The sequence below is a fragment of the Dipodomys ordii genome, unplaced genomic scaffold (genome assembly GCF_000151885.1).
Source record: "Dipodomys ordii isolate 6190 unplaced genomic scaffold, Dord_2.0 Scaffold17, whole genome shotgun sequence".
Classification (NCBI taxonomy): domain Eukaryota; kingdom Metazoa; phylum Chordata; class Mammalia; order Rodentia; family Heteromyidae; genus Dipodomys; species Dipodomys ordii.
In genome coordinates this window covers 8,259,121-8,282,140 of record NW_012267233.1, presented here as the reverse complement: position 1 = coordinate 8,282,140, position 23,020 = coordinate 8,259,121, and the positions used below count along the sequence as shown (strand labels likewise).

At 32.1% G+C, this 23,020-nt stretch overlaps 1 protein-coding gene across 1 annotated transcript in view; it reads left to right on the top strand.

Annotated features, from left to right (window-relative positions):
* The window catches only part of Rims2 (regulating synaptic membrane exocytosis 2), a 281,763-nt gene that overhangs the window by 75,088 nt on the left and 183,655 nt on the right, over positions 1–23,020 (top strand). The window contains 5 exon segments of the mRNA XM_013012421.1: positions 774–936; positions 6,449–6,495; positions 8,617–8,729; positions 19,228–19,358; positions 21,450–21,621. Of these exon segments, the coding sequence (XP_012867875.1) occupies positions 774–936; positions 6,449–6,495; positions 8,617–8,729; positions 19,228–19,358; positions 21,450–21,621 (626 nt within the window).

Below are 23,020 nucleotides of genomic sequence, written 5' to 3'. Positions count from 1 at the left end.
GTAGCTCAAGTGGTAGAGCGCTCGCCTTGAGCTGAAGAGCTGAGGGACAGTGCCCAGGCCCAGAGTTCAAGCCCCACGACCGACAAAAAAAAAAAAAATTACAACACTATGTAGGGAAAAACTTCAAGGTCAATTTTCTGAAATATGTTACTTCATATCACCTGGACAATGAGTGCTGTTGGAGGAATCCTTGAAGATGATTTGATAAGATAATGATGATAATGAGCATGATTATGATCCTTATTTTTCAGTAGTACTAGAGTTTGAGCAACTATCATAATTACCACACAAGTACTTTAACACTTAAACCACACCTCTAACCCTTCTTTGTCTTAGTAATTATTTTGTGGATAGGATTTCATATTGCAAATTATTGCTATTGGGCCAGCCTTGAATGGAGATCTCTATTGGTATTTTCCATGTAGCGAGACCATTGCATGGTCTATCATGATTGCTGATAGGTGGAGATGTGATTTCACTAACTTTTTTTTTTACCTTGGCTTTCCTCAAACAGTGATCCTCTTTATCCTCCAAGTAGTTGGGATTACAGGTATACATTATCAGGCCTGCCCCTAATTATTAAATTCATTACTAAGAAATTTACTTACTGAAAAACTAGGTACTTACTTGCCTAGGTACTAAAACCCTGGAGTACAGAGTAACAAAATCTTTAAAGAGACAAATGATCTTTGTAATTGTTTCCAATTTGAATTTGTATTAGAGATAAGTTGTATATATTTTTTTCTTTTTCTTCTGATCATTGACATTTTTAGTTGTTTTTATCTCTGATCTTAGTGTCATTGATGTTACAGGTGATGAAGTGTTAGAATGGAATGGAAGGCTATTGCAAGGAGCTACATTTGAAGAAGTGTACAACATCATTCTAGAATCCAAACCTGAGCCACAAGTAGAGCTTGTTGTTTCCAGGCCAATTGGGTAAGTTGGTTTTAACACTTTGTTAAGTGTATAAATTGACTACTATTAAGCAAACTTTATTGGGCAGTCCAAAAAGGTCTGACTACTTTATGAATGTATATTATTTTTTAGACAACTTTCCTTTTTACTATGCTAAAAACATCTTTCAAGGATCATAAACTTTTCTTTATCTGATTATGATAGAGTATACTGTTAATTACAAAAGAAGAAGAAATATATTTTAACAATTTGTAAATAAATAAATGAAATAAACTATAGTCATTAGTAAGGAGAAAGCACTAGTGTAGAAATTAACATTAAGGTATGCTGCATGAACTATATTGTCTACAATGTATAAATGATGATCAACTTTACTCCAAAAATCACATGTTCTTTTAAAATAGAGGTTTAACCTGTGAAAGAAAGAACCAGAAGGCATGTGATTAAGAGGTTTCAAATGAGACCAAAACCAGAATATTCTTTTTAATTTGTTGACCATTGATTATTTCTAAAAGGTGATAATAAATATATCCTTTTAATTTTGAGAATTAATGAAATAGCCCACTACTATTTTTGTGGTGACATAGAGATTATAGAAAAATGTCTCTTTGTCAATACAAAACATGTACTTACCAAATAAAAGTAGCAGAAAAATCTATAAGATACCAATTTATTATTAAGTTTCTGCTTAGGTAACCACATTTTAGTGTGAACACTACAGAAAATTTTTGTTGTAGAATAATAATGTCCATTTTTAAAATATAATTTTATAGTTATTATTAAGATGTTGTATAAAGGAGTTAAGATTTCATGAATCAGGTAATAGGTAAATTTCCTTTTTGGATAGTGTCACCCTTCCTTTACTTTCCCTGAGTTTCCTGCCTGTCCCTGCATACAAGTTACATAGTTCATAATGTCCAGTTTTAATTCACTAAGGGAATAATTAGATTATATTATTTTGATCTCCTTTTATGCCCAAGATAATGATTTGGATTATTAGTTTAATTTTCTTGAAATTTCCTTTCAATGAATCTAGCATGCAAAACTTTATTCATATTTCATCTTGACTTTTCATATTTCAGTAATATTGTAAAACTGGACTGACCAGATTGGTATTAAAAGCATTCTCAGGTCATATTTTGTTTAACATTTGAACAATTTATAATCTTTCGTATAATTTTCTGACTGATACTTGCTACCTATCTCATCAATTAAGTATTACTATTTAGCTGTGAAACTGTTAGGGCAATGAAAATTCCAGTGCCTTAGGGTTTTACAACTGAATTCTGTAAGACTATTAAATAATACTCCTCAAACTCTTTCATGAAATAGAAAGGGAAAGATTGCTATCAAATTCATTCTATGAAGCCAGTATTACACTTACTCCAAACCAGACAGGGATTCAATAACAACAACAACAAAAACAAAATACAAATAAAGATATATAGACTAATCTCTTTGACGAACATAGATGCAAAACTCTTTAATATAATACCTGCCAACCAAGTTTAACAAGTAATCAAGAAAAATCATATGCTACAATCATGTGAAATTCATCCCAGGAGTGAAAGGCTGGTTCAGTGTATGCAAATCTATAAATGTAACACAACACATTAAAAGAACTGAGGAAAAGAATCATGTGATCATCTCAATAGGTGCAGAAAAAAACCTTTGTTAAGATCCAGCATCCCATATATTGGAGTTCATTTAGATTTAGCATCATTTTATATGGTCATATGTTCTAAGGTTTGGAAACAAGAGGGCTTTTTTGTTGTTTCTTTGTTTTTGTTTCTGTTTCTGTTTTTAAATGTACTGTGTGAAGTTATTTCTTTTTCTTCTGTTCACCCCTCCTGCCCTCTGGTTTGTCCCCTGTTGTCACTGTTTTTTATTTTGGTACCGTGTGTCTTGTATATATGTTTACCTGATTTGGGAGAAGGGAAGTAGAATAACAAAATGATGAGACAAAGGACAAAGGGTGAATCAATGCAGCATCGATATTTACAAGACAACATGTTGGAAATTAACTTTACATATTGGAAGAGGGCAGTGGGGGAACGGGAAGTGGGAGAAAAATGAGGGGGGGTAACAAGAAAGGTACTCATTACCTTACTTATGTAACCGTAACCCCTCTGACATCACTCTTACAATAAACTAAAGTTAAAAAAATCCAACATCCTCTTTGACAAAAGATTTGAACAAGCTAGAAATAATTAGAACATTATTCAACATAAAAAAGGTTGTTTATGAGGAAACTACAGCCAACATCATACTAAAAGTTGAAAACTGAAACCATTTCATCTTAAGTCAGGAACAAGACAAGGATATCCACTTTCTCCACTCTCTTTTTGAGTGAGATTTCCTACTAGAGTAGTAAAGCAAGAGAGTGACATAAAGGGAATCTAAATAGGGAAGGAAGAAGTCAAACTATCCCAATTTGCAGATGACACGATCTGATATCTAAAGGACCATAGAAATTCTATCCCCCAAGCTCATGGAACTGATAAATAACTTTGGGAAAGTAGTAGGATATAAAATCAGTCCAAAAAAAATCAGTAGCTTTTCTGTACTCCTTCGGTGAAAAAATTGAGCAATATTCACAAGACAATATGTTGGAAATGAGCTGTTCAACTTCGTAGTGGGGGACTGGGGAAGGGGGAAAGTAGGAGAAAAGAGAGGGAGGGGGTAATAAGTTTGACAAGAAATGTACTTTTTACCTTACTTTTGTAACCATAACCCCTTAGTACATCACTTTGACAACAAGAAAATAAAAATAAAAATAAAAATAGAAAGGAAAAAAATTAAAAAGAAAATCACAAAAGAAATTGAGAGTGAAATCAGGAAAGTAACTTCATTTGCAAGTCTCAAAAAATAAATATGTAGGAATCAACCAAGAAAGTGAAAGTCTTCTACAATGAAAATTTAAAAAGAAGTTGAAGAAGATATTCAGAAGTGAAAATACCTCCCATGTTTCTGAATTGGCAGAATTAATATCATGAAATGGCAATACTGCCTAAGGCAATCTACACATTCAAATTCAATGAAATACCCGTCAAAATACCAATGCCATTCTTCACTGAGTTAGAGAAAACAATTCAAAACCTTACACGGAACTACAAAATACCCTGAACCACAAAAGCAGTAATTCAAAATAGATCAAGACCTCAGTGTAAGACCTGAAATCAGGAAACTACTACGGGAAGAACTAGGAGAAACATTAGACCTTCTTGGCACATGCTTTCCGAGTGAAATTCCAGGTACTCAGCAAATTAGAGAAAGAATTGACAAATGGAGTTGCATCAAACTAACAAGCTAAAAAGACAGTCTATAGAATGAATGGGAGATCTTTGCCAGCTGTACATTAGTCAGTGGCCTAATGTCCAAAATATACGAAGAGCTCAAGAAATGAAACCCTCAAAGAATCAACAAGCTAGTTAATAAGTAGACAAACTAGACACTTCTCTGAAGAAGTAAAAATGTACAATAGACACATGAAAAAATGTTTAACATCTCTGACCATGAAGGAAATACAAATGAAAACAATTCTGAGATTCCATCTCACTTCAATTAGAATTGCTATTAGCAAGAATACAAACAACAACAGACACCGGTGAATATGTGGGGTAAAAGGAGTCCAAATGCTCTGCTGGTAGGAATATAATCTTGTACAACCACTCTGGAAAGCAATTTGGATGTTCTGCAAAATAACTAAACATAAAACTATGACATAAGAGCACAGAAATAATGGGACAAAGGAGGAACAAATGCACCAGTGATATTCTCTAAACACCATGTTGAAAATTAACTGTACAATCTGTTGGGAAGAGGTGTAGGGAGGGAAAATCTGGGAGAAAACTAGGGAAGAGGTAACACTGTTCAAAAAGAACCATGTTATGTAATTGTAACAGTGTTTCATGTAACTGTATGCCACCTTTACAACAACAATAACATAACAGACAAACAAAAACCATACCCCTTGATCCAGCAATACTACTCTTGGGCATTTATCCAAATGATTACAAATCAGGATACAATAGAACCACTTGCACAGCCATGTTTGCTGCTGCATTATTCACCATAACCTCAGAATGGAAATAGCCTAGATGCCCTTAGATGGACTAATGAATCAAGAAAATGTGGTCTATACACACAATAGAATTTTACTCATCCATTAGTAAGAATGATATTACATCATTTGCAAAGAAATGTATGGATCTGGAAAAAATAATGTTAAGTGTTATAAATCAGTCCCAGAGAGACAAAGGATGCATGTTTTCTTTCATCTGTGAAAGCTAGAGCTAATTTATAAATACACAGGTAAACACATGTGGGGTTGTATGCAGGTATTCACATATGTATTAACCAAAGTATGGTATTTGCAGGAGAGAATTTAAATGGTATAATTCCTTAGAAAAACAAATTCACAGTCCAACAAAATGAATACCAGGAAACTATCGCTTAAAAATATGGGGGTGCCAGGAGCTGGTGGCTCATGCCTGTAATCCTAGCTACTCAGGAGGCTGAGATCAGAGGATTGCAGTTCAAAGTCAGCCTGGGCAAGAAAGTCTGTGAGACTGTGATCTCCAATAAACCACCAGAAAACTGGAAGTGGCACTGTGGCTCAAGTGGTAGAGCACTAGCCTTGAGCTGAAGAGCCGAGGGACAGCTCCCAGGCCCAGAGTTTAAGCCCACAACCAAAAAAAAAGTGTGGGGGCAAGGTCATGGGGGTATAGATGAATGAGTTGAAGAAGGAAAGGGAGAATTCAGTCTTAATGCATATCCTATGAAACTAAGAAAATTGAGGGGAGCATTTGCATTGGGGGCATGATGTGGAATGATGAAAGCAGTGGTATTGATCAATATGCAGTGTACTTATATACTGATTTGTTAAATGGTAACTCCTTTGTATAACTACTTCAAGATATTAAAATTATAACTTAAGAATGTATTATTTTTCCATGGAAATATGGTTACAAGATAACTTTAAAAGCTTTATTGAATGAGGAAATATATGACACTCTATGAAAGGAAATGTACTTATTCCCTGAGATATGTAACTGTAACCCCTCTATCACCACTATAATAACAATAAAGTAAATTATATATATATATATATATATATATATATATATATATATATAACACTACATTTCAAAGTTCTAGTTGCCATGGGAATGTTAAACTGTATTGGTTAGCAGAAGGTATAAATAATGAGTAGCATGGAATTTCAATGTTTAGATACAAAATTTTTTAGATTGTAAGTTGAATAGAGAGACATATAGAAAATAATGTGTATGTTTTCATAAACTTATCCTATAGATACATATACATTTTAATTCCTTTAAAATATTTGTGGTTAGTCTCAATTTTGTTAGCCAGAAAGTACTTACTTTGTTGTTTCTTACTTTTAGGATACCTTTGCCATTCACAGTTATTTCATTTGATACTGTCCAATTATCATATAGATTAATAATGATTAAAATAGTCATTGCATTAGTTATTGAAAGTTTCTTGTTCTTTTTTTCTATCATTTCAGAGATATACCTAGAATACCTGATAGCACACATGTACAAATGGAGTCCAGTAAGTTTGATTTTTTTTCCCTAGAAGAATATGCTATTGATACTGCTGTCCATCAAAGGCCAAATGAACTATTTTATTAATGAAATATAAGTACATTTCTAATATCTATATCATCATACAAAGATGAAATATATAGTATCATTTCATGTCTCTGTGGGAAAAAGAACAAAATTCTACACTAACCACAATTGAATTTAGTATGGAGTTTTAGATAGTTTTATTAAGGTATTACAATAAACTGTATGCAGCTGAATTACATAACTAACCAAATTTGTCAGACACATATACCTGTGAAGCCATCATCACAGTAAAAGTTATCACTTTCAGTTTCACTCCCAAACTTTCCTCCAGTTTTAAAGTTTCATGCTTTGTAGCTACAATACTGGTCTGTAGATGGAAATGCTTGTATCAAACAAATTTATAATTATATTTATTCTCATTTATAATTCTGGAATGTAGAATAGTAGTTCAAACCTAACATCAAAATAGTAATAAAACAATAAAGATATATGTGTAAGTAATTCTAAATACATGAATTTAATTATTTGAGTACTGTTTCATATCTTAAATTAGTTGTTTTCTAATCAGCTAAGTTTGATTGGAAACGATTTAGAATAGAGTAAGGGATATTGTAACTTAAGAGGAGCTGTAAGTTGAAATATGTTGATTGGGATCGTCCAAACTAAAAGAAAGCTTTGGGAAAATGTTTTTGAAAGAGTGTCTGTGTGTAGAAAAGCTTTTTGGATACAGAGATCACATGTTATCGTGCAAGACTGGAAAGTCTAAGGTGCCTTTAAGGAGACATGAAAAGGGCCACTGTGGATGAATTGAGTAAGAGAGAGAACATAAGAAAGGAGGATGCTGGAGTAATGGACACCCAAGTTACATAATGCTTCTGAAGCCCTGCATAGACTGATTTTTCTTGTTTTCAGTTGCCTCTGAGGGAATATTTCACATAAATTTTCTACATGTATAGAGAATTCTTTTAAGCAAACATTTATCTTTTAAAAATTAGCTACTATATTGAAAGTAGGTCAGATGGAGGAAAGGGTAAGGCAGAAAGACAAGGGAGAGGGTTATTTTAATAATTCAGTGGCAACACAGTGGTGATCATGATCACATAAAAGAAAGGTTTTTTTTTTTTTGTTGTTGTTGTTGGTTATGGTGCTTGAACTCTGGGACTGGATGCTGTTCTTCAGCTCTTCAGCTCAAGGCTAGCGCTCTACCTCTTGAGCCACAGCTCCACTTCCGGTTTTCTGAGTGGTTTATTGGAATAAGAGTCTCACAGACTTTCCTGCTCTAGCTATCTTGAATTGTGATCCTCAGATCTCAGCCTTCTGAAAAGCTTGGATTATAGGCATGAACCAGTCCTTATTCTCTTTTTCTCTTGTCCTCACTGTGGTGCTGGGAATGAAATCCATGGTCTCATGCATGTGAAGCAAGTGCTATGTCACCTAAGCTACAACTCTTACTCTGGAGATATCTTTTTTTTTGTTGTTGTTATTTCATGTGATCACCTGACTTCCTTCTTTTTGTAGTCTTTAATGTTATTGTGTTATTGAATTCTACATGTTCTCAACTGTTTTTTTCTCTTTTCTTTACAAAACCATCTTCCTCAAACATACTTCTTATTTTTTACTTACCTAAATCTTTGTTTGTATACTTTATTAATGTTAGAATGCATAGTTCAGAATTCTAGACCCATAATTTCTCCAGTTTCCTATTATCCTCAGTTCTATCCATTTGTTCCTTTCTCTTCACAGAAAGACACTCATTACTGGGTGTTATGATTCTGGCTTTATTTTTTTAATACTCTTCACTTCCTTTTGAGAATCTGATTGATTATATTCTTTAAGACATGTTTTACAAAAGCTATCTTCTAGAAATTTTTAATGACTTTGGACATTCTAATACTTACATATTTAACATTTAAAATATATACCAGTTTTTAGTTTCTTTGTTGGTTTATGTCTTTGTTAACAATAACAACAAGGAAATCTGTAAGGATATTTCTAATATTGTGGTTAAGAAATTGGTGTATACAATGAAATTTATAGGAAATATGGAAGGGACTCTCAAATAGTGAAGAAAACTACTTTTATTATTCTTTATGTATTTCAGGTTCTAGCTCATTTGAATCTCAGAAAATGGACCGTCCTTCTATTTCCGTTACCTCTCCAGTGAGCCCTGGCATGTTGAGAGATGTTCCACAGTTCTTATCTGGACAACTTTCAGTATGTAATCTTTAATCTCTCTTTTCAGAACCTTAAATGGTGTTTTTAAAGTATCATGCTAGATTTTGAAAAATGAAAATTTCATCTGAACATAATTAGGCTTTTAACCATCATTTCATTTTTAATGTTTAATTAGTTGAAATTGCTTTGATTATTGTAATGCTTCTTTATTAGAGTTAGATTTCCTGGAATCGAATGAGAGATAGATTTTTATGAAGTTATCAAAACTACTTTATCTTCATAATTATTTTAAAATGGAAGGTCATGATTTTTTTTCTACACTTAAAAATGACTATAAATTGTCCTAACTGATTAAGATATACTAGTATTGGATTATGTAAAGGTTGTATTTAAAAGAAAAGTAACTATAGATTCTTGTTTCAGCCTTAGTGAAACTTGAAATGAATTTTATAATAATCATATTTTCTATATTTTATTAAAATACAAGGTTGTGATATATAATAGGTTTTAATTCCTAGTTAATTTCCTATTAGGTGATTCCTCATTTGCACATTTTCTAATAAAAATCTGAAAACTAAACTATGCATTTGGAATTATGTACATGTTAGAAGATCTTTGCAAACTTAAGTCCTTAATTAATTAATTCATTAGTTCTATCACTCCCCCCACTAAAATTAATTAATTCATTAATTAATTTTAGTGGGGGGAGTGATAGAACTTGAACTTGGGGCCTGGGAATTATCCCTTGTCTCTTTTGCTCAAAGCTAGCTCTCTACTACTTTGAGCCACAGCACCACTTCCTGTTTTCTGATGGTTAATTGGAGATGGTTCTCACAAACTTTCCTGCCTGGTCTGACTTTGAACCATGATCCTCAAGTCTCGGCCTTCTGAGTAGCTAGAATTACAGGCATTAGTCAACAGCGCCTGGCTGAGTCCTTATTTTTATTCAGTTGATTCATTCATGTTCTCTTTGGAGAGCACTGTAATATTTTAATACATTCAAATTTACTCAGTTGCATTAATTTTCAGTAGCATTGGTGATTATTACACATGAAACATCTGAGTCCTAAAGTCCTACTTAGGTACTCAAAATTCAAATACTGAATTTGATTGAAAAATTTTACAGTTAAAAACTAAACTAGGGCTGATATTTTAAGAATAATTAGATAACTTTTTATTTAATCAGCTGAGGAATACTTTCAGTTTTAGTCAGAAGGGACAGAGTTTTATTTTGCAGAAATATTTTTCTTACAAAATTAGGATACTAAAAATTATTGAAGAAGTTAGTAGACATGTCTTTTCTGGAACAATTTTGACCACAATGCTGACAATAACAGGAGTTATCTACGAAACTAGAGGGATACTGTTAGTAAGTTTTCTTTATTGTTTTCTAAGTACAGTGAACTTTTTTATTCGTAGCCCACAATAAATAGGATTTTTCTACTTATTCTCTTGTGTGTGTGTGTGTGTGTGTGTGTGTGTGTGTGTGTATACATATACATATATATGTGTGTGTGTATATATATATATACATATACATATATTTGTGTGTGTGTGTGTGTGTGTGTGTGTGTATATTTCTCATTTACAAAATTGTGTGATTTCTTCGGAAACTAATAAATATTAGCTTTTTTTGTTTTTTTCCCCTCTCATGGGGCCTGGGCACTGTCCCTTAGGTCTTCAGCTCAAGGCGAGTGCTCTACCACTTGAACCACAGTGCCACTTCTGGTTTTCTGGTGGTTTATTGGAGATAAGAGTCTCATGTACTTTCCTCTTTTCTGTCTGGGCTGGCTTTGAACCATGATCCTCACATATTAGCCTCTGTAGTAATTAGGATTAAGGCGTGAGCTACCAGCACCCGGCTATTTTGTAATTATATTTCTATTTAAATAGTTCATCTTTAAATTACGTTTGGGGAAGCAAGGGAACTGGATGATGCCAGTACACAAATTCTGTGTGTGTGTGTGTGTGTGTGTGTGTGTGTGTTGTGTATTGTGTGTTTTTGTTTAGGTATATAGTTGTTTGCATTGGTAGGGGAGCATTCAGATTTTAAATTTCTTAATTTGTTATCTTATTTCAAATTCTAAGTGGACTAGTAGAGAAAGATGAGGAGTAAAGGGTTATAATTTAGTGAAATTTCAAACTTTTTTTCATGACTCAAAATTAATGTGGCATAAAGATATAATTACTAAATACTTAAAAACATTATAAAGTTGTTTCATTTCTAATATGCTTACTGATGATACAGATGATAGCCTATAGATTTATGAGTGATGGTTTTAAAAAAATCTATGTAGTAATTTAGTATGCATGCCATTTTATTTTTCTTATGACAGATTCTTATGATTTTAGTGAACTAACTGTATATGTTTTGAAATTATGCACACACATCATTCAAACATATAAAACACAATGGTTATAAATCGTAGGAATATTTATTGTTAGAAATCTAGAAAGTACACAAAAAAATCAAAGGTAAAAAGTCAGTAATAATCCTGCTGCTAAACTATGACCATTTACAACCTATAAAATATTAAGCAAAACTAAGTTATATCTGTAATGCTCTTTTGAGTTCTATTTTTTCCTATTGTATATAAAACTAAGATTGACATATGATACAATTTTGAATTCTGCTTTTTTCTATAATATATAATGTTAGTACCATGGATTCTGAATCTTGAGTGAACTTTTTCTTGTCATTTTAATAGCTATTTAACATTTTATTTTAACTTAACTCAGTTATATAATATTTGCTGTCTCTGTTTTTTTTGGCTGTTTTTTGTTTGTTTGTTTTAACCGAATTAAAGTCCAAGTATTTATTTAAAACATATATGCTAAATTCTGAGTCTCGGTCAGAACTAGGACAACTAATACTATTGACTGTACTGGTCACCCAGAATATGTGTGAACAAGATAGAATGTATTTCCTTTTCGTATTACTTATTAATTGTATTCATATTCTTTGCATCCATGACAATACTCAAAACTCTTAACACCCTAAAGGCAATTTTGGTTTGTTGTGATGGTACACAGGTAAAAGAATGTCAATATGTATTACTCTTTTAGAAAAACTTCAGAAGTCGTAAGACAACATTACATTCTCATTTTCTTCTATTGTACCTGAGTGGGGTTTACTTAGGCCTGTACTTCATTTATAAAACTATTGGTAATGCCTGAGAAAAATACAATTGTATAAGATATGAGCTGATCTTCCCCATATATTTATGTCAGTTCATGAACTGATAATTTCTCAAATACAAAATGTATTAATAATGCATATTATATGTGTCTTGATTAATGTCACCCCTTTCATCAGTCTTTGGATAATTATCCAAAGCATTTAAAAAATGCTCTGAGCTTAATTTATTTTCTCTTCAGACTTAAATATATGGATATTCCATTAGTATTTTTGGTGGGAAAATCAGCATAAACTCAAATTATGTACCTGGGCTGTATATTAATCTTTTCCTTGACAAATCTCCCTTATTTGATTTTTTAAAACTTTTGTATTCTAGAATTTAACCATTTTCTTCCTCAGATGATTATTTTTGTAATTGTTAATATTTTAAAGTTAGCTTATAGTCGCATTCCTTTTTGAAAGGGTATCAAGAAAAATACAACTTTTAATCTGTGTGTGTGAGAGAGAGAGACTGAGAGAGAGAGAGACAGAGAGAGAGAGAGAGAGAGGGAGTGCAAGTGAGCGCATGCTCTGGGGCTTAAACTCAGGGCTTAAAACTTTTTTGCTCAATGTTAGTGCTCTAACACTTGAGCTATAGCTTCTCTTCTGGCTTTTTAGTGGCTAATTAGAAGTAAGATTTTTTTCTAAACTTTCCTGACAAGGCTGGCTTTGAACCACGATCTTCAGATCTCAGCTTTCTAAGTTGCTAAGATTACAGAATTTAGTAACCAGCCCCTAGCTAAATATTTTCTTTAAAGTGAGAAAAGGCTCAGAATTCTTTCTTTCCATAGAGTACATTACACATTCTTCTTCTTCTTCTTCTTCTTCTTCTTCTTCTTCTTCTTCTTCTTCTTCTTCTTCTTCTTCTTCTTCTTCTTCTTCTTCTTCTTTTGTTTTGTGGTCAGTCGAAGAGTTTGAACTATGGGCTGGGCGCTGTCCCTAAGCTATTTAGCTCAAGGCAAGCTACCACTGAGCCACCTTCCTAGGCCCTACACAATTCTTTTTTATTGATGGTTGTTTTGTATTGTTTGCTAAGTGGCTGTAAGTGGCTATAGTTAATTCATTATTTTCTAAAAATAATTTTGGACTCCATTTTTTATGAATACTATAACTAGTAATTCTAAATAACTACTTGAGGAGAATAAGTGACTTAAGTAGATATGTCTTTTTCACAACTCTGTAGAAATTACTGAGTCTGACAAATGTTCTATAAACAAAAGGGTTCTTTTTCTAATTTTAATCTTTTTTTATACTATTATATTTTTTATTGTGAAAATACTGTAAAGAGTGTTTACAATTACATGAGCAAGGTCTAATTTTAATCTTTTAAATTATTTTCAAAAATGTTATATTCTCAAAGCATTACATAAAAGGATTAAATATATTTTCTTTAAATCTGAATTGCTTGTTGAGATCCTTTTAGAAGATGATTAAACATTTGCTTTAAAAGATTAATCTGAAAATGTCATTTATTTTTTAAAGTCATTCTATGAAATACTACATAAATAATTTACTTGTATATAATATTTAATATTTGATCTAAAACAATATGTTGAAAATAGGGAAAGTGAAGTCTATTTTGAGGATACATTGTTAGCCATTTTTTTCAGCTTGTCTACTAATCATGAATTTCACAACCCCTGCCCTTTCATTTTCTGCTGATTTTCCACCCATGGTTATATAGCAGCTATCATTTGCGCACTCCATATTTGAACATTTCCTCCTTTAAACATAGCTTTATAGTAAAATGAAAGTAGTTTAGATAAGACTTCTTTGATTTGGAAACAGAGAGAAAAATTATTCATAATTGAATTATTGTCTGGTATTTAAAAAGTCTGTTTTTTTTCAGGTTTTAGAGTTATGCCTTAAATAGTGCTTGTCTATGGATAGTTGAATTGGGCCATAGTCCTCCTAGTCCTCCTAGTACTCATTATCTGTTTTCATGTCACAATGAGAAAGAAAGAAAAGAGAAGAAAGAGAGAGAAGAAAGAAAGAAAGAAAAAAAGGAAGGAGGGAAAGCAAAAAAGAAATAGAGGAAAGAAAGAAAGAAAACAAAAGAAAGAAAGGAAGGAAGAAAAAGAAAGGAAAGAGTGGGGAGAGTGTAGTTGTGGAGGTGGAAGGGAAGGGATGGTAGGGGGAAAAAACAGGAGAAGCAACAATGCTTGATAAGAAATGTACTCATTACCTTGCCCATGTAATTGTAACTCCTCTGTACGGTATTTTCATAATTTAAAAAAATGGAAAAAAAAGAAAGAAGCAAACTCTTACCTATTATGACTTTGAAAGAGACAGAGAGATATCCATATGAAATGTGAGGAATGGGATGGAATATTGATGAAGGAAGTAGAATTAAATCTCTTTAAGTCCTTTCTTAGACCCATAGATATAAGCCTGCTTTTCTTCCTGATTTAACTATGGACAATCCTTAATTCTGATTACTGTATTTCTTAGAAATGGTTTCCAAGTGAAAGAAGAAAGAGATATAAAATTTAATTTCAAGAATTTAAAATAAGTGGATTGACTCAGAACTGCATTTTATTTTCAATTTGTTCATTAGCTTGCTGTTTAAAAATGAGCAAATATATAAACTTTTTTATCTGTTTTCTCACTTGCATGTTGGAGACAATAACAAATACTTTCTTCAGTTGTTAAGACTATCACAAGACAATAAACTTAAACTGTTAATAAAGGTTTGGAAAAAATGAAGAACTATATGAAAATAATGAGATATTGTCATTAATAATCATAACTAGCAATATATAATATTATATTGAGTAGTAAACAGTAGTATTTGAAATTCTTAAAGTATGAATCAAACCCAGTTAATCTACCATGTTCTAGCACACAACATGTGCTTTTTGTTGTTTTTTTTTTTAAGAAATTCTAGAGCCAACTTGGATACTGTTTGCTAACCTTATGTCATCCTTGAGAAAACAGTTTTCTCCCAGATGGTCATTCAGAATAATTCTATATTTTTTCCATCTCATTTCTTTTTAACTATAACTTTTTTTCTATGTACCATTAGCCCTTAATTTTGTGGGGTTTTGTATCTATAATTCAACCAACTGTAAATCAGTGTTTTGAAAAAAAAATAGTATCTGGACTGAACATGTACAGACCTTTTTTTTTTTTTTTTGGGGTCCAGTTGTGGGGCCTGAACTTTGGGCCTGGGCGCTGTCCCTCAGCCCTTCAGCTCAAGGCTAGCGCTCTACCTCTTGAGCCACAGCGCCACTTCTGGCTTTTTTCTTTTTGCTGATGTGGTGCTGAGGAATGGAACCCAGGGCTTCAGGCATGCAAGGCAAGCGCTCTACCACTGAGCCACCTTCCCAGCCCCATGTACAGACCTTTGTCTAATATTTGTCCCCTAAATAATACATTCATTTACATTGTAGCAGTTATTACAAGTAACCTAGCAATGCCTTAAAACAGAAGGGAAAATGTATGTTTTACATAATTACAATGCTATTTTTAATAAGGGGTTTGAGCGTCCATAGAGTCAGTAGTTGTCGGGGTCCTGGACCCAATTCCCCATCGGTGCCATAGGCTTTTTAAGGGTAAAATCTATTTCTTAATTCTATAAAGTATAAGTATACTTATTTCCAAGTACACAAAGCAGAATATATTATTTTACTCAATCTTAACTCCTCATGCTGACTACATGCTAAAAAACTGATAAATAAATTCTAATATTTTGTATAGCTTTTATATATTTTAGAAGTTAGCAATATTAATTCATTCCATGGAAGTACTTGATTACAATATTCTCATGGATATATTATATTTAAGGAGAGTTTTATGTGTTCATTTGTACTTTTGGTCTTTCAGTTCCAGTGTGTTGTCTTTTTTGGTTTTGTTTTATTGCTTTTTTCTTTAATTTTGCTTACCAGAGCCAAAGCCTTAGTAGAAGAACAACGCCTTTTGTTCCTAGGGTTCAGGTAAAGGCCTTGTCTGCCTGATAGAAACTAAAGTGTGTTTTATCCCCTATTTGTATGTTTTTGGAAAATGCGTAGTAGGAAAACTTCCTTTGGTATGTTGCTCCAAACCATATTATTGTCTTTCAAATCATTTTAGAGCCAGCTTGTAAAATTCTGCATGGGGATTAGAATACTGAAAAAAATTTAAAGAGACAATCTTTTTTTAATGATTTGTAAGACAAAATACTAAAACTTGTAGGGTTCCAAGTGGCATTAAATGTAGATTTATTGTAGTTATTACTTATGTATGTAACATTTTTTAAAATATCTAATTTTATATTTTTGGACATTTTTCTCTATTTCACTAAGGTTGCTGTCTCTTTAAATCATTCATTATACCACATGACGTCTACATTCTCTTGCATTTTCCAAGCAAATAAGTCCTTGAGGAGATTGGCAAATATATTTGTACCTTATTTAAAGTATGAATTTAATATGAAAAATTCTAAATTTTGGAAAGCAAATTGCTTTGAAAGAAAAAAATGACAATCCAAATAAATTGAGTTAAGTTTATTTAATTTTTATTCTGTCACTCCATTTAATTTTACCATAATACTTGGGTACAAGTTATTTGTCTCTTTTCATTAGGAAACCCTTACGTGGTAAAGTAATGTCAATATAGTATTTCTTTTAAGAAAGTAGTATTATTCCTTCCTTGCTTTGCTGCATGTTTTTAAAAATATTTGTTGGTTTTGAATAGTGCTTATTTTATTTATACTTAATAATAAAATCATTCCAGTTAATATTGTACACTATTAAGTATTTATGCTGTTCAAGTTCTACTTAGGAAAATTTAAGTGGTTACATGGTAATGATGAAATAACAGTTATACAATTAAAATGATAACAAGGCTTTTAGTAAAGAAACTAATTGAATATAAGGACTGTCATGAATAGAATTTTGAAGATATATGTTGCATTTGAGGGAAAATCACTAATAATATTTTAATTATTTACTCAAAGTATAGAAAAATTAAGAATATGGTAAAATATCCTATTAAGATATGTTAACTGGATATCTATTAAAAACTTCAATGCATGTGCTGAATAAAAATGAAAATTAGGTTTATTGAACTTAAGGGAACTTATTAACTTAAGGGTTATCCAACTTAAGGCAGCTTTTTAAAATAGATTCATTTTGATCAAATAATCAGTATAATTAAATGTACTTTTAGCCTATCAAATTTATTTCAATACTCGTTTATTTGGAAAACATAATTTAGTTAATTATAAAGAACAAGTAAAAATGAAAATCTATCCTAATGTCTATTTCAATGAGAAATGGATAATATTAGCAAGTGATTTTTGTTGTTTTCTTTAGTGTAAGAAAATCTCCAAAGAATACTTATTATCAGATGTTTGATATATAACTCAAGTGTTTAATTTTAATTATTCTATTGAGTGAAATTATTGCCTATGAAGATGGCAACAAGTGCTTAGTGTCCTTCAAAATTCTCACAAATCAATAATTTGCTCAAATTGTTTATAATCTAGTCCTATAATTGCTATTTCTTTTTCTATTGTAAAATTTTCATAAAAAACTTAACCTTTCAGAATATTTTTTCACCCTTAAAAGTTCCTGGTAGTCATATTATGATCATTTGAAAAGAATTTTTAATATCTTGCAAAAATTAAAACTATAAGCATTGAAAATGGAAAATAGAAAATATTAGAAATTTCATAGACCTTGATCACATATTTTAAAAAATGGTGACACTCTCTACATCTCTTTAATCCATGTACAAAGAGACATCTCCTGCATTTCTTTCTTTATATCTTTTCATGACTTCACCAGGAATAGTTTAGTCTCTCATCTCCTCACTTATTCTTCTTTAGATCTATATTCTATTATTGTTCAGAAATAAATATTTGGCATTTTTCAAATATTAAGACTTTTTCTCCAAGTTATTGATATTTTGGTCTAAGGTCATGAGGATCATCTGGAAGATTTATTAATTTAAATTCCAAAGTCCCACTCTGATTCAGTAGGTAAGAGGTAGGCACAGGAATTTATAAGTGTTTAGTAAATAAGACAAATAATACTGCTACTGGAGATTTCTTAAATACAGTTTGAGAACACTTGTCTCAGGTATATTTTTGAGGTTAGTAGCTCTATTAGAAAATCTTTTGTTACATGAAAGCAATAATACCTAAATTGAATGTAGAAATGTAACACATTGTAAGGGCTTATAATAAGAATCTTTAAGATTTGAGTATTTATTGCCTTTATTTCTAAAAAAAGGATAATGCCATTTAGCAAAAATAAATGGAGGGGACAGAAATAATTTTATATATCTTTTTACACTGTCAGCCTATCATTCTCTAGCATATGAAGTGAGGGACTCCACAAAGCTACCATGGAATTGGAACTGAATCATCAGTGTTTCATATGTAACCAGAATTCGTTTTTACTTGTAATTCTCAAGGCTAATTTCTGGTTACATTTAAGTTTCAAGATAGTGGTCAGGGATATGATGAATTATAAACAAAGATATGGATCGAAGCCATAGTTATCCTGGATCCTTGCAAAGGAGAATCAGCTAGCTAGGAGCAAAGGTGTGAAGTATGTATGCAGGAGGTCATCACCAGTAAGTCAAAGGAATTCAGTAGTTGGATGTTAAGTTCCAATCCCTCATTTTATGGAACAGCAAAAATTACAAGTTCAAATTGTAAAATGGAATCTCTTTTTCTAAGGATACGATGCATTTGCTTCACAAAAGAAAGCGGGACTTTATGTCTACTAAAATTTTTAAAAGGTGAATTTATTATAGTTTTAAATGCAACCTTATCAGGGGACAATGCATGAAATATGGAAATTCACAATGAAAATCCTTTATACAAGTTATATATGTTAATAAAAAATTAAAGAATACAAGTGGAGGGAATCTATTGACTTAAAGCTGTTTTAAGACCCCTTTGCATATAATCACTGACTTTTTTTGCTATGGAATAATATAAAACATTTGCTCAAAAATTCCCTCTGAATACTGTATAAATAAGTTATTATCTACTCAATTCATTCTGGGCACTTATTCTGAACTTGTTATAGGGGAGGCAAAATAAACTACAATGATTCTTGCATAAAGAAAGATACAGAGAGCAACCTTTGTATATAAAGTCCATAATTATGATAGTGTAATTATTGTATGAATGTTAGTAAGCAATTATATTAGAATACAAAAAGCCAAGTGACACTGTAATGTCTGAATTATTTATTTTATTCATTGAAGTTATTATAGTATATCCTTTTTAAATAATCACAGTTCACTGAATGAAATTTAGATTCTATGCTAATATTAGTATAAGAGAATGGCGTGAAGGTTGGAAATGTAAACATGTATTGTCAGTAAATATTTGAGCTGATCATGAATATTTTTGCTTTTCAGATAAAATTATGGTTTGACAAGGTTGGTCACCAGTTAATAGTTACAATTTTGGGAGCAAAGGATCTCCCTTCCAGGGAAGATGGGAGGCCAAGGAATCCTTATGTTAAAATTTACTTTCTACCTGACAGAAGGTAGGGATATGCAACAATTTTTTTTTCTTAAAACTAAGTGGTAAAAGCAACCATTGTTTTATAATTCTATATTTGTTTGTGTTATACCTATTAGATTCTTTTTAAGTTAATTTAACATAATTATTCTAGAAATCAAAATAGTGATTGTAATTTGAGATTGTTTTTAAACATCTTTGTTCTATATTTTATTTTTGATCCAAATTTTGTTGTATATATTTTATATTTTAAGTATATGTAGATTATTTGTAAGCTATTGTGTGATTTTTACTTTAGACAATTAAAATTTACGCTCTTTGTAAATCACATTTTTAATACAAGCTATATTGTCATGAACTGTAAAATGGTATTAAAAGGTAGTACTAACTGGGCACTGGTGACTCACGCCTGTAAGCCTAGCTACTAAGGAGGCTGAGATTTGAGAATTACGGTTCAAAGCCAGCCTGGGCAGGAAAGTTTTTGACACTTCTCTCCAATTAACCACCAGAAAACCGGAAGTGGCGTTGTGGCTCAAAGTGGTAGAGTGCTAGCCTTGAACAAAATTGCTTAGGGACAGAGCCCAGGCCCTGAGTTCAAGCCCCACAGCTGACCCCCCCCCAAAAAAAATCAAAAAACCCCAAACCAAAAAACTGGTGGGCACTAGTGGCTTTCATTTGTAATTCTAGCTACTCAGGAGGCAGAGATCTGAAGATCACAGTTTGAAGCCAGCCCAAGCAGAAAAGTCTGTGAGACACTTATCTCCAATTAACCTGACTAAAACAACAACAACAAAACCTGGAAGTGGAGCTATGGTTCAAGAGATAGAGTGCTAGTCTTGAGTGAAAAGCTCAGGGACAATGCCCAGGTCTTGACTTCAAGCCCTAGTACCAACATAAAAACAAAACAAAACAAACAAAATAACATTGTACTTATGGTCTACAACTTCTCCTCCTTTATGAAGATATTTTCTCACTTCATTCCATAAACTTAGTGACTGTGTAATTCATCATCTAAACTACAAAGAATTCCACAAAAGCCTGGAGTCCATGGCTCAAACTTATAGTCCTAGCTATTAAGGAGGCTGACATATGAGAAATAAGATTCAAAGCCAGGGTGAGCATACAGGTATTAACTGGAAACATATTTAACATGGTAGAATACCAGTTGTGAGGAAGAAAGGCCAAGGAAGAACATATGGCTTAGAATTCAAGCCCTAGTATCACTACTAACTAACTAACTAAATAACAGAAAATTACTAAGCCCAGATTCAACTTCACGCACTATTTGTTTTGATTCTATTCAACATACATGATATTTTTCTGCCCTTATTTAAGCATAAAAATAGAATAGGAGAAATATGCTGTCAAAATCTAATCTTAATTTGAAGCATATAATAACCAAAGGACCATTCAAAGGGAAGTAATTACCCTTCCCTCGGTTATCTTCATCCCAATTTCTAAGAGAGTGCTCTCAAAATTATGTCATAAATTTTCAGGTTTGAAATGCTCTGCACAGCTACCACGTTTAGCATGTCCATATATTTTTAGACTGTAGTTTACTTATTTACTTAGTTCATTGAAAACAGAGTTGAGTTGAGTGCCATGGTATCATCTGCATTACAATGAAAAAGGACAAAAGAAATGACATAATAATTAGCCAATTACAGTTTATCTGATACATTTTTTTAAAGTGAAAATTCTATAACAAATTCTTCAAAATAGGTTAAGGTGCCTGGTATCCACAGTTATTGAAAACTGTTTGCTGTATTATTTTATATCATGAAGTTACGCTGAAGAAAATTGTTCTCTATCAACTTAGAATGTCTTTTGGAGAAAAAAAAACATATAAACTGTAAGAGAGAAAGAAGATATTCATAATTACAGCTGTCAGAAGTATAGAATTCAATTGAGTGGAAATTGTCACACTTAGATTACCATACCACCATTGAGTCATATGGAAACTGGAAACTTCTGAGCTAGACTTCCCATCTATGAGGATGACAAATAATAAATTTGTGAGGAAGTTTTACTTGGCTTCTGAGAAATGTTAAGTTAATAACTAATAAGACAAATCTTTAAATCTTATAGAAGTTCACACGTTGTTTTTTTTTAATAGTGATAAAAACAAGAGACGAACAAAAACAGTAAAGAAAACACTGGAACCCAAATGGAACCAGACATTCATTTATTCTCCAGTCCACCGGAGAGAATTTCGGGAACGAATGCTAGAAATTACCCTTTGGGATCAAGCTCGAGTTCGGGAGGAAGAAAGTGAATTCTTAGGAGAGGTAGCTCAAATTATTATCATTTTGATTGTTGGTGATACTGGGATTTGAGACTTTTACTTGCTAAGCATCTGCTTTATCACCTGAGCCATTCTTCCAGTCTTTTTTTGTGTGATTATTTTCAAAATACTGTCTCACTGTATGCCTAGGTTGATCTGGACTGCAGTATTTCGATTTGTGCTTCCCTTTGTTGTGACAAGCATATGCCACTAAGCCCAAACATTGTGCTACTTCAAAACACAATTGACTCAGCCATTGACTGAGATGGAGTCCCATGAATTTTTATACCCAAGCTGGCTTAAATTGCTGTCTCCTAATCTGTACCTCCCAAGTAGCTAAGATTATATAGACTTGAGCCATCACACCTGTCAAGATTAATTTATTTTAAAATTTGCCCTATTCATAGCTTTTTGAATACTTTTAAATTACTAAGTAAAATTATATATGTGTGTGTACATATATCTGAAAAAGGAATTTAACAGAACAAATTTGGTTAATTCTTTAAATAAAACAGAAAACAGCGTTTCTAAGTACTTTCTAAAAAAAACTGGGTGTGATAGTAGTAGAATATACCTAGCTACTAGGGAAACTATGGGAAGATCATTTTAATCCAAGAGTTCAAAGCTGAGCTGTACAACACTATTTTTTGTGATACTGTCTCAAAATTTGAAATAAAATAAAGGAATTAAAAACTCTATGGCAGGGCTGGGAAGGTGGCTCACTGGTAGAGTACCTTGCATGGATGAGGCCCTGGGTTTGATTCCTCAGCAACACATAAGCAGAAAAAAAACAGAAGTGGCACTGTGGCTAAAGTGATAGAGTTCTACCCTTGAACTGAATTGCTGAGGGACAGCGTCCAGGTCCAGATTTCAGACCCCACGACCCACAAAAACAAAAACAATAACAAAACAACAACAAAAACAAAAACAACTCTATGGCAGTTTTTACAAGCTTACATTTATTAATTATGCTAGTGCTCATCTGGAATCTTAGTGTATAGTCAAGGGGATTATACATTTTAGGCCAGCCTTGGGATAGAGAACAAGACCTTATCTCAAAACTGTCTGAGGGAAGAAGGAGAAAGGAGAAAAGAGGATGTTGGAAAAAGGAGGGAAGAAGGAAAGAAGAGAAGAAAGAAAGAAGGGAGGAATTCTAAATGTTGAATGAAAAAGTTTGATTTTTATTCCACATATCTATTGCTCTGATGTGTTGTATATGTTTTATTTAGCTTATTGAATCATTATTCCACCAGTAGGTAATTCAATAATTTATTAGTGGATTATTTTTAAGCCTCATATCAAATCAAGAACTATGCTGGGGCATGAAGCTTCAGTGGTGAATAAAGTATATTGCTTATTTCATAGAATTGATTCATTGGGGATATGTATTAGTGAATGGCAAT